This window comes from Erinaceus europaeus, chromosome 6 (assembly GCF_950295315.1).
Source record: "Erinaceus europaeus chromosome 6, mEriEur2.1, whole genome shotgun sequence".
Lineage (NCBI taxonomy): Eukaryota > Metazoa > Chordata > Mammalia > Eulipotyphla > Erinaceidae > Erinaceus > Erinaceus europaeus.
Window position 1 is genome coordinate 66,606,274 of NC_080167.1, and position 12,876 is coordinate 66,619,149.

A 12,876-nucleotide genomic window follows, 5' to 3' on the forward strand; every position below is an offset into this window, starting at 1 on the left:
TTTTAACCCCTTCCTATTTCTTAAACAGCTGCATTGTTTGTGTTTATGTTTTACAGTTTTTGAGACAGTACCCTTGAGTACAGACTCTCTCTTCCAGAGGGCAATTTCAGTTCTCCATACTGCTTACTTGGACTCTGCATCTGGGCTTGGTTTTCAGTACAATCAAGTGACTTTGGTGAAAAATGACATTTTCTTAAATGAGGTGAGGTGCTTGGTACACACTGTATCTGTGTATTAGCTTTATTTTACTTTAAAAAGAAATAGACCCCTCACTTTTGGTAGATAAACTATCACTTTTCAAATAAGACTGGTGGAGATAGTCACTTGAAAGTAGCATTATCGGGAATAGAAAGGCAGTACATTTTATTAGTTTTAGTAGGCACTTAAGATATACATTCTTAAAATTAACCTGTAAGACAAAAATCTTACATATAAAGCATTTACTTTTAAATTTTATTTACTGAAAGGAGAGATAGCAGAGCACACTGCACAACTCTGGCTTCTTGTGGCACCAGTGATTGGGCCTCAGCCATGCAAGTCCTGTGCTCTAACATGCTGAGCTATTTTCCCTGCTAGTCATCTGATGTGTTTTTCTCTTTATACAGTATAAACATTTTCATCAGGAAAAAAAGGCAAATAACTATACTCAGGAAGAGCTTGAAGAAACTTACGGGTTTCTTCTGTTTCAAACTGAAAAGCAGGTAAGGTATGGGAATTAGGCTATAGACAGTAAAGTTTATGATAACTGTGCAAATCTAACAATACTGTTGGTGTGCGTTGGCTTGTCAGTTCTGTAGGCTTTTATTATTTATTTCCTTTTGTTGCCCTTTTTTTTTTTTTATTATTGAAGTTATTGTTGTTACTGACGTCGTCATTGTTGGATAGGACAGAGAGAAATGGAGAGAGGAGAGAAAGACCTGCAGACCTGCTTCACTACTTGGGAAGTGACTCCCTTGGAGGTGGGGAGCCAGAAGCTTGAACCGGGATCCACATATGCTTAACCCACTGCGCTACTGCCCGACTCCCCTGTAGGCTTTTAAGTCTACTTTTTTTTTTTTTTTTTTTTTTTTGCCAGTGTGCTGTCCTCCTCCTCTCTCTGTCTCTCTGTGTTTGGTTGTTTTTGCCACTAGGTCTTTTTTAAAAATTTTATTTACTCATGAGAAAGAAGGAGAGAGAGAAAGAACCAGACATCACTCTGGTACATGTGTTGCTGGGGATTGAACTCAGGACCTCATGCTTGAGAGTCCAATGCACCACCTCCCAGACCACGCCACTAGGTCTTTGTTATGGTTTCATACTTGCACAGTTCCACCTCTCCTAGGGGACTCTCTCTCTTTTTTTTTTTAATCCAGATAGAGGTTAAGAGATGGCGAGACAGATACAGACATCAGAGGGCTGGGCAGTGGCACAGCAGGTTAAATGCACACATTACCATTCGAGTCCCTGCTCCCCACCTAAGGTTGGGAGGCCGCTTCATGAGCGGTGAAAGGTCGAAGCCCACCAGGAGTGGCGGACTTGTAGTGCCGCCAGCGAGCCTCAGTGATGACCTGTGGTGGCAATTAAAACAAGCAGGCAGCCAGGCAAGCATCTCGTCCCTGTTCCACCACTTGGCGAAGCTTCCTTCCCCTCTGCAGGTGCTCACATGCGGGGGCTGGGGGCTGGAGCCCAGGTCCTCATACGGTAAGGTTTGTGCTTTTCCAGATGAGTTGGCTCCCAGACCCCCCCCCCCTTCAGAATTTTCTGTTACTTGGAACTGTTTCATGCCTGTCTTTGAAGGTAGAACAGGCACGCTGTTACTTGTTCCTAAGTTGTAAAAGGAGGAGAAGGGTATGTCTCAAACAAACGAAGCCTACACGGTCTGCCTCCGAAGATATGCGTGGTGTCTACGCAAAGCTCTTCCAGTAGTAGAGGCCTATAATCATCTGAAAACCATTCATATCATTTTCTGCTTCAGCGGGAGAGTGCAACGTAGGCAAGGGGGAGTCGGGCGGTAGCACAGCGGGTTAAGCGCACGTGGCGCAGAGCACAAGGACAAGTATAAGGATCCTATTTCAAGCCCCTGGCTCCCCACCTGCAGGGGAAGCAGGTCTGCAGGTGTCTGTCTTTCCAGGGTCATATTTCCACGAGGTTCATGATAGTTTTTGTTTGTTTGTTTGTTTGTTTTGTTTTTGTAGTGCCACTACCTCTAGGGGCCAGAAGTGTCTTTATTAAACCATAATGGTGGGTCATGTTTGAATGGGAACACTTGGTATGGAGAGTCAGATGAAAGATACCAAAAGGTTCGTGACTTAAAAAAAAAAAAAAAATATATATATATATTTTAAAGATTTTATTTATTTATGAGAAAGATAGGAGGAGAGAGAAAAAACCAGACATCACTCTGGCACATGTGCTGCCAGGGAACGAACTCGGGACCTCATGCTTGAGAGTCCAAAGCTTTACTACTGTGCCATCTCCCAGACCACAGGTTCGTGATTTTTAAAGAATGAGAAGTAAAAAGTGTTGCAAACTCTACTGAAACTTTGCTGAGAAGCATGGCGCTGGGCACAGTCGAGCAGTCTATGGCTGCTCATTCTTGCCTATTTTTTTTTAATACTTATTTATTCCCTTTTGTTGCCCTTGTTGTTTTATTGTTGCAGTTATTACTGTTGTTGTTGTTGTTGTTGCTGTCGTCGTTGTTGGATAGGACAGAGAAAAATGGAGAGAGGAGGGGAAGACAGAGAGGGGGACAGAAAGAACCTACAGACCTGCTTCAATGCCTGTGAAGCGACTCCCCTGCATATGGGGAGCCGGGGGCTCGAACTGGGATCCTTACGCCGGTCCTTGCGCTTTGCGCCACATGCACTTAAACCACTGTGCTACCTTCTGACTCCCTTTTGCCTACTTTTTACTCTCCCTCTGAAGCAGATTGGCATTGCAGGTAGTATGGAAAAGCCTGCATGCGTGTTCAATTCTTTTGTTTCTTCTTCCCCCTTCTTCCCCACTCGCCCCTTTGCTCACTCAACCCCTTTTGTTCAGTATGTGTAACTTGAAACTAATTTGTACTACTGGATATCTGGAGCCACAAAGAGAGAATCAATCTGTATTGTTCTTAACTGAAACACAACATGGAATTAACGTTAAACTTAACAAACCTAAATTAAAAATGCCAAAAAAAATAATGACAGATTTGCTGAACGAATAATTAATGTTAGTGTACAATTTATCTCCAAGCTTGTATGCTTTCGTGATGTTTTTCTTGTGAAACAGCAAGTTTTCGTGAAAACTTTTGAACCTATAACAAGAACACAATTACCTGACTTAAACTTGCTTTGTGCCCTGAGTTTGTACATAAAGTGAACAAAATCTCTCTTTGTTTAAAAAAGATTTTATTTATTCACGAGAAATGATAGGAGAGAGAAAGAAAAAGAACCAGACATCACTCTGGTACATCTGCTGCTGGGGATTGAACTCAGGACTTCACATTGGAGAGTCCAGTGCCCTCTCCAATGTGCCACCTCCCAGACCACAACAGAATTTTTACGTTAAAGCTTACAGATGACATCATTACGTGCTGATGTGACAGGCAAGGTGGCATCTTCTGTTTTAGGCAAAGTTGGCGTGTCAGCGCGGACTCTGTGTTGGCAGCAGTGCTGTTACCACATTGGGCGACCCGGCAAGAGGCAAGTACTAAAACAGAATCTGTTTGTAAAATGAAGTGGAATTTAGTGGATTTCACAAAACACCTATTTAAAGACTACTTGCATTAATAATGAATATTAAAGCATTTAGAATCAGACGTTCAAGCATAACAAATGAACTGTGAGTTCAGATTTTCTGGAAGTGTTTTTTTTTTTTAATGTCTTATTGAACTGATAGTGATCCTACATGTGAATTCTGTATGTGTGATCCATCTTTTTGAAGTGTAAATTAATCTTTTATTTTCTGCTTCTGTAGGTGTATACATTTCTAAATACTCAGACTACCTACATGCAAGACCATGGTATCATGGGAAGTCTGGCTATATTGTTGTTTTTAAACTAATTAAGGTAAACCTCAATTGTGCTTCTGTGTGATTTTTTTTTTTCCCTTTTATTTTTTAAACTTCACTATCACTTTATTGAGGAGGTGATGATTTATAGGTCTAATTTTTCTTGTAGAAAGTGAAGGTTTGGGGGGCTGGGCAGACATGGCACAAAGTACAAGGGCCGACATACGGATCCGGGTTCGAGCCCATGGCTCCCCACCAGCAGGGGGTTGCTTCGAAAGCGGTGAAGTAGGTGTTTGCCTTTCCTCCTCTCTGTCTTCCCTGCCTGTCTCAATTTCTTTCTGTCCTATTCAGTAACAACATTGACAACCACAACAAGGGCAACAAAATAGGAAAAATGGTCTCCAGGAGCAGTGGATGCGTAGTGCAGGCACCGAGCCCCAGCGATAACCCTGAAGGCTAAATAAATATATATATATTTTTTTCTTTTAATATTTATTTTATTTATTTACTCCCTTTTGTTGCCCTTGTTGTTTTATTGTTGTAGTTATTATTGTTGTTGTCGTTGTTGGATAGGACAGAGAGAAATGGAGAGAGGAGGGGAAGACAGAGAGGAGGAGAGAAAGATAGACACCTGCAGACCTGCTTCACCACCTGTGAAGCGACTTCCCAGCAGGTGGGGAGCCGGGGTTCGAACCGGGATCCTTATTCGGGTCCTTGTGCTTTGCGCCACCTGCGCTTAACCCGCTGTGCTACAGCCCGACTCCCATATATATATATATATATATATATATATATATATATATATATATATATATATTTTTTTTTTTTTTTTTTTTTTTTTTTTTTTTAAGTGACAGTTTGGGGTCAGGCCATGGCCCACCTGGTTGAGGTACACGCTACTATGTGTAAAGACCTGGGTGAACTCACATCCATGGTCCCTACCTGCAGGGGGCCCAGGGATGTGAAACAGTGTTGTAGGTCTCTCCCTCTCCCTCTCCCTGACCCACTCCCTATTCATCCTTCCCTCCCCTTCTCTATCTCCCCGTCCCCTTCAAATTTTCCTTGTTGTATCAGATATAAAGAACTATAGAAACGATCCCTGAAAGTGTAGTCTTTGTCATATCAAATATAAGAATAATTAATTTTTAAGGATTTTGTTTATTCATGAAAGAGAGAAAGAACTAATTCATCACTCTTGGTACTTGTACTGCTGGGGATTGAACTTGGGACCTCATGCTTGAGAGTCCAATTCTTAATCTACTATGCCACCTCCCAGACTACAATATAAAAACAAAGCAAAAAAAAAAAAGTGAAGGTTATCAGTCTTTGATAATGGCCTTTGATGATCCTTAATTAAACACAGTTCTTGTCAAAAACAGATATCTGGGAGTTGGGTGGTAGCGCATTGGGTTAAGCGCAAGTGGCACAAAGCGCAAGGACCGGCTTAAAGATCCTAGTTTGAGCCCCCGGCTCCCCACCTGCAGGTTAGTCACCTCACAGGTGGTGAAGGAGGTCTGCAGATGTCTGTCTTTCCTCCTCTGTCTTCCCCTCCTCTCTCTATTTCTATCTGTCCTTTCTAAGAACAACGACATCAATAACAACAGTAACTACAACAATAAAACAAGGGCAACAAAAGGGAATAAATAAATATTAAAAAATAATTTCTAAAAAAAACTAACAGATACCCATATTCAGGGAAAAAGTACTATTTTGGGGGGGACTGGGGTTCACCCAGTGGATTGCATACCTTGCCTTGTGTGAGCACCCAGGTGAGCTCTGGGCCACTGCATGTGAGGGCCTGCAGTAGGGAAGCTGCAATCCAATGGGGTGTTGAGAGAAGAGGTGTGGACACTGTCTTCAGAGAGATGGCCAGTATTACCAGGTGGTCTTAAAATACATTGCTAAGAACCATAGTTCTTACTACGTCTGTTATTAGGCTGCTTTAAAATGAATCCTAGAATAAGATTATTGCTGTTTGAAGACATCTGATGATTTTTAATATTTTCCTTCTAGGGAAAAGTCAAGTTTGTGTCTGAGAATTACACAACTAACTATACTAGCCCGTCTTCTGGCTATGACTGCCACGTGGCTACAGATGCTAACAAGGTTTCTCAAAAGACGAGTCATTTTCGCACCTTTGAACTGAGTCAGGTACAGTCACCTGGGAGTAACTCCATTCTTAAGATCTGTTTCCGAATCTGTTTTGCTAAATCGGGGTGGCATGGGCTTGAGCTGAACATGGTAATATGGAATGCTACTTTGGTAAAACTTGGTTTCTTTTCTTTCAGTATTACCTCTATGAACTTGCAGGCAGCACTGTCACTCAAAGACCCAGACAGATCTGTCCATATGTAATTGTAGCTTTTCAGTACCGAGAACCTAAAAAAATGGCAACGCCTGCTCCTCAAAGCATGTGAGTGATTCCGCACGTGCTTGGTGTGGATTACTGAGCTTGTTTTGGTTTTAGTTTTGCTTTTGTATTGGGGGAGATTAATGGTTCATAGTTGACAGTAAAGTATAGTCGTGTTTTTTTTTTTTGTTTTTTTTTTTTTACCAGAGCAGTGCTCAGCTCTGGTTTATGGTGGAGCTGGGGATTCAAGCTGGGACTTGGGCGCCTCAGACAGGAGAGTCTCTTTGCATAACCATTATGATATCAACCCCCGCCCAAATACAATAGTTCGTACATATGTGACATTTAACAGTTTTCCACATAACAGTATAATCTCCCCACCCCACCCCGTATTGCTGAATTTGTATGTTCTTCTAAAAAGTTTTTTTCTTTTTCTAGACTTGAGCTCAGTGAAAATGGTAAGAGGTTATTTGATTCCTTTTAATATTTTTTAAATAAAGATTTTGTTCACAAACTTTTTTAAAATAAACTTATTTCTTGATCCTCATTTCTTAAAGTTCTTACCACTCAGTGGAAAGGGAAGCTGACCATTCAAGGCTGTCTTCTGTGTGATGTGACACTTTGGCCCTTTTCTGGTGCAGTCATTCCAGAAAAACTGTAAGTATTGAATTTGCGTGATTGCATTATGAATTCTTTTTCAACTATTTTTTTTTTTTTGCCTCCAGGGTTATCGCTGGGGCTCGGTGCCTGCAGCGTGAATCCACTGCTCCTGGAGGCCATTTTTTCCCCCACTTTTGTTGCTCTTGTTGTAGCCTTGTTGTAGTTATTGTTGTTGATGATGTCGTTCGTTGTTGGATAGGACAGAGAGAAATGGAGAGAGGAGGGGAAGACAGGGGGAGGGAAAGACACCTGCAGACCTGTTTCACCGCCTGTGAAGCGACTCTCCTGCTGGTGATGAGCTGGAGGCTCAAACCAGGATCCTTACGTCGGTCCTTGTGCTTTGTGCCATGTGCGCTTGACCCACTGCGCTACCACCTGACCCCCCTTTTTCAATTATCTTTTTGATGCCTTGCTGGTTGGCGCCAGTGTGAGCGTTTGTACTTGTATTTCTATTGGCAGTTACATGCAGAGTACAGAGCTATAACACGGGATATCTAATATGCACATGATCAGAATTAATTTTCTTCCTATTGACTTAAACAACTGTTTATTAACGGGAGAGAGGAGAACCACATTATCATTCAGGTACAGGAGATGATAGGAATCGAACACAAAGCCGGTGATCCAAGTTGGAACCTCATGCTTGAGAGTCCAGTGCTTTCCCTTTCTCAAGAGGAGGGAGAGTTATTTTAGCCCATGTGATAAAGCAAGAATTTCATGAATAACTAACTGAGAAGGGAAAATTCCTTCCAATATATTACTTTTGAGAGGGAGAGAGAAAAATATGCACCAGATGTCACTACATACTGGGTGTTGAACTAGAGACCTCATGCTTGTTAGTCCAGAGTTTTAGCCACTGTTACCTGAACCTCCGGAAAATTCTTCACTATGGAGTAAAAGAATGATAGAATATAAATTCACCATTTGGCAATTTGCTAATATCAGTGGATGCTAAACATTGCAGGTAAATCTTTGGTGATATTTACAGAAATCCCCACACTTGCGAATCACAAAGGGAAAAGTAACAGACTTTATCTTTTATTTATTTTTAATTTTTTAATTACCTTTATTTATTGGATAGAGATAGCCAGAAATTGAGAGGGGAAGGGGAGTTAGAGAGGAAGAGAGAGAGAGAGACCTACAACCCTGCTTGACCACTGGCAAAGCTTTCCCTCTGTAGGTGGGGACCACGGGCTCGAACCCTGATCATTGCACATTGTAACATGTGAGCTCAACCAGGTGCGCCACCACCCGGCCCTGTAATAGGCTTTAGTGGAAGAAATGGGCAGATTGTAAACAAAGGGCAACGCCTCCAGGAATCAGACAAACATGTTTCCTGATGAGGTTCACAGATGTACAATAGAGCGTCTTTAGTGTTCCTGACAATCTAATCAGGAGGAAGAGTAAAGCGTACCCAGATAAAGGTTGATTATTTTATTAAAAATTTTGCTATTTAGAAAATGTGAGGGTTTTTTTTTTTGCAAACAAATGATCTATGGGTCATGTATAAGTATGCACGTTGTTTGACCTGCAGCCTGTCAGTTCAAGCACTTTTGGTGGGTATGTTTGTTTTTACATTTAAAAATGAAAACTGTGAAGCTGTGATAGTTTCAGTGTTTATCACATGACATTGTTTTTTTTTTGTTTTTCAGATCACATGAACTAGATTTTAAATATTTGATGAAAGTGTCTTCACTGAAAAAAAGATTGCCAGAAGCTGCATTTAGAAAACAAAATGACTTGAAGCAAAGAGGTCTGTTCAGATGCGATGGTGTGTTGCTTGTCTGGACTTTGCTTTGTTATTTTCCACACTGACACACACACACACACACACACACACACACACACACACTCTCTCATTCTCCCCGGCCCCCATGTTTTGCCTGAAGTGATTATTTTCTTAAGATTTTGAATTTTACTTTATTTTTTAGGTAGAAACAGAGATAGAGAGACACCCCATCCCTGAAACTCCCCTCAGTGTAGTGGGCCAGGCTTGAACTAGGTTACACACAGGGCAGAGCTGTACACTATGCAAGTGAGCTATTTTGCCAGCCCTTCTGAATTGATGATTTTTTTTTTACTTTTATTTATTTATGAGAGATACAGAAATACAGAGATATGGAGAGAGAGAGACACCAGAGTACTGTCAGCTGTGGCTGGTCCTTTGGTGGTACTGGGGATTAAACCTGCTGGGACCTTGGAGCCTCAGGCATGAAAAGTCTTTTGCAAAACCATTATGCTGTCTCCTAAGTCCCTGAATTGATTCTTTTTAAAAGGGTCTTCCGTAGTATAAGTTGTAGAGTTCCCGTGTGATTCAATTCCTTGAAAACCAAATGGAGCCTGTAAATGGCAGTTTCATTTAAGATGGCAAGCATTGAGGGAAGTCAGCACATAGGCACACATAGGCTTACTCTCAGGAAGAACTAGGATCTTTTTTTGTTGGTTGTTTGCCTATGAACTGGAAAGAAAGCAAGAAAAGAACATTTCTTGATCTTTTAGATTACATGTCTGTATATAATATCTGTCTACTTAATCCCACAGTAGTGTCAGTATAAATGAAATACAGTTTTCAAAATTTTTATGCAGTGAGTTTTTGTTAAGAATTTTACAGCCAAGAATATCGAATGATGGGAGTCGGGCTGTAGCACAGCGGGTTTAAGCGTAGGTGGCGCAAAGCTCAAAGACCGGCGTAAGGATCCCGGTTCCAGCCCCCGGCTCCCCACCTGCAGGGGAGTCACTTCACAGGCGGTGAAGCAGGTCTGCAGGTGTCTATCTTTCTCTCCCCCTCTCTGTCTTCCCCTCCTCTCAATTTCTCTGTCCTGTCCAACAATGACAACAACATTAATAACTATAACAATAAAATAACAGGTAACAAAAGGAATAAATTTAAAAAAAAATAAAGAATATCAAATGATATTTGCTTTAAAATTATTCCTTGGTCTTTGATCTTTTCTGCATATAATGTGAATAAAAATCATTACAACATTTTAAAATCAATATTTTGCTTTTCTAACTTTCTCTACAGTCTTTTGCCAAGACATTTGCTTCAGTATTTATGAGGTGGAGCTGTCAAACAAACAAGGGAAAAAAATAGATAAGCTGACAAAGTTCATGAAAAACAAACAGCTGGTAAGAATTGTTCATTTAGAAATTAATCCCTGTATATTACTAGGCTTAATTGGCTATTTCAGCTTTTGTTACAGGGTTTTTACCATCTAGTATTTGTTGAAATTTATTTTTAAATATTTGTATATTGGATAAAAACAGAAATCAAAAAGGGAGAAGAAAAGAGATACCTGCGGCTTGTGAAGCTTTCCCCCAAAAAGTGGGTACTGGGGTTTGAACCTTGTGCAGTTACATGTACATTCTACTCTGTACACTCCTGCCCAGTCCCTGGCACAATTTTTTGAAGTAGTGTAGTCCATTTTATATTTGGAAATTAGAAGGAAGAAAAGTCAAAGCTTTTTTTCAGAAGTTGTGTGGGAGTTGGGCAGTGGCACAGTGGGTTAAGTGCAGGTGGCGCAAAGCGCAAGGACCAGTGTAAGGATCCTGGTTCAAGCCCCTGGCTCCCCACCTGCAGGGGCGTCACTTCACAGGCGGTGAAGCAGGTCTGCAGGTGTCTATCTTTCTCTCCCCCTCTCTGTTATCATGCTACCTAAATTTTTCCTTTTTTTTTTCCTCTTCGAGGTGCTATGTATTGTTTTATTACGTGGTGTCTTCCAATCAATCTAGTGCCAGGATTCTGTGATATCTTTTGTGCAAACACGAGTTTATTATAATAACCTGAGGCAGACCAGGAGGGGCCACAGTTCCCAGGACACTGTGTCTAACAGCATAGAGCCCCATGTTCCATGCCCGGCACGACATGTCCATGCCCGCAGTGGTGCCCTGCTGCTTTCGTGTTAAGAAGTAAATCTACTTCAAAAAAAGGTGTTAGTCATGTGGATCATGGAGGAGGTGACAAAAAGTAAAGATGGGGGCCGGGTGGTGGCGCACCTGGTTGAGCACGTGTATTATAATGCAGAAGGACCCAGGTTCAAGCCCCCGGCCCCCACCTGCAGGGGGAAAGCTTTACAAGTGGTAAAGCAGGGCTGCAGGAGTCTCTCTGTCTCTTTCCCTGTCACCCCCTCCCTCTTGATTTCTGTCTGTCTCTATCCAATAAATAAAGATAATAGTAAATTAAAAAAAAAAGTAAAGATAAGGGCTAAGTGGTAATGCACCTAGTTGAGGGCGCACATCACAACACACAAGGACCCAGCTGCAGGTCTCTCAATTCCGCTCTGTCTCTATCGAAAAGAAACTTTTAAACATAAATATATTTATTTATTTTTATTTTGTTTTAAGAAAAGGTATTAGTCATAAGTCTGATTCACCTTGACAGGTGACTGAATGGTAGCAGACTGGCTATTCAGGCATCAGGAGGAGAGGGCAGGCATCTTAGTGAACAAATGAAACGTCTTTTCTGATTGATATGTTATGTTCTTGATTACAATCTTAAAAAACCTTTGAGGTCCTAATTGATAAATGGACTAAAAACTTGGCTGGTCCTGGGGCCAGACAGTGGTGCACTTGGTTAAGTGCAAGAATCCAGGTTCAAGCCCCCAGTCCCCACCTGCAGGGAGAAAAAAACTTCACGAGTGGTGAAGCAGGGCTGCAGGTTTCTCTCTGTTTCTCTTCTTCCCTATTTCCCCCATCCCTCAGTTTCTGTCTCTGTCCAATAATAAATACAAAAATATCTAAAAATTTCTTATTAAGAAAACTTTAGGGCCAGCAGTGGTGCCCATGTTTAGTGCACACATTATAGTGGACAAAGGCTTAGGTTCGAGCCCCCAGTCCCCACCTGCAGGGGGAGAGCTTTTCGAGTGGTGAAGCAGGGCTGCAGGTGTCTCTCTCGCTCCCCATTCCCTCTTGATTGCTGGCTGTCTCCAATAAATAAAGAAAATTGAAAAAAGGAAAAAAACTTTGCTGTTTTTTCTATTGTGACAATATGTGACTCCTATGAACATTAACATTCCAAGAGTCTTTTAACTTTTCCTGACCTCATAGCTAACTGAACAAGAGTGTGATAGAAGGACGAGATGAATATCTTATTTATTTGTTTATTTTTATTAGTAATTTAATAGTGATTTATAAAATTATAAGATAATGGGGTATAATTCCACACCATTCCCACCACCAGTGTTCTGTGTCCCCATCCCCTCCATTGGAAGCTACAGCAGTTCTCCCAAGGTTATAGATACGGGTTGGCTATTATTTTTATAACTATCTGTCTACATTTGCCCATTTTTTAAGGAGATGAATTTAATTTTCTAATGTATATTTAAGGCGATCATTAAGAGCTTAGAAGACCGGGGATTCTTCATTTTACTTACATCATCAGCCTTAATATCAGAAACAGGTTAGAACAAACTTTTTAAAAACATTTTTCATTGTGTTTCCTTTGATAAAGCATTTCAGCTGCCTAACTTTTCCCCTGTTCTCATCTACGTAGACTTCGGAGACCGACACACGGATCTCTGGGGGTTGCACCTGTTCCATTCACCGCTGTTGCCAGGTAAGGGCATGTGTTGTTGAGGTGGTCTGGTGTCGGGCTGGCCAGCTCTGCTTTGCTTTCTGCGTTGTCTGGATCTCAGTCTTCATCTTACCTCACCTCCCAGTAGTATGTGGCCCTGTGAACTGCTTCCTTCTATCACTTTCATCCTTTAATCTCCGTAGTTGGTCCTTCACCTCCTTGAGCTTCACTTCCAGGTGTGAATACCTGTCTGTTGACAATTTCATCTAAAAACCTCTCAGATTTAACCTTTTGAAAATGGTTTGTGCCAGGAAAATCGTGCAGCTGTAATACATAGAACTTGCACGCAACGGACTCCAGATTCCTTGATCCCGCCATAGGCTG

General features: G+C 41.4%; 1 protein-coding gene across 6 annotated transcripts in view; it reads left to right on the forward strand.

The window, feature by feature from the left end:
- The window catches only part of TASOR2 (transcription activation suppressor family member 2), a 74,142-nt gene that overhangs the window by 25,493 nt on the left and 35,773 nt on the right, over window positions 1-12,876 (forward strand). For 5 of the 6 annotated variants that reach the window (XM_060192396.1, XM_060192393.1, XM_060192395.1 and 2 more), the window contains exons 3-14: window positions 57-202; window positions 606-701; window positions 3,590-3,662; window positions 3,937-4,028; window positions 5,984-6,121; window positions 6,259-6,383; window positions 6,759-6,778; window positions 6,878-6,977; window positions 8,633-8,733; window positions 10,006-10,109; window positions 12,306-12,378; window positions 12,472-12,534. In XM_060192396.1, coding sequence (XP_060048379.1) covers window positions 57-202; window positions 606-701; window positions 3,590-3,662; window positions 3,937-4,028; window positions 5,984-6,121; window positions 6,259-6,383; window positions 6,759-6,778; window positions 6,878-6,977; window positions 8,633-8,733; window positions 10,006-10,109; window positions 12,306-12,378; window positions 12,472-12,534 — 1,131 coding nt within the window. The remainder of the gene's footprint in view (window positions 1-56; window positions 203-605; window positions 702-3,589; window positions 3,663-3,936; window positions 4,029-5,983; window positions 6,122-6,258; window positions 6,384-6,758; window positions 6,779-6,877; window positions 6,978-8,632; window positions 8,734-10,005; window positions 10,110-12,305; window positions 12,379-12,471; window positions 12,535-12,876) is intronic. The other variant, XM_060192397.1, reaches the window with a different exon arrangement.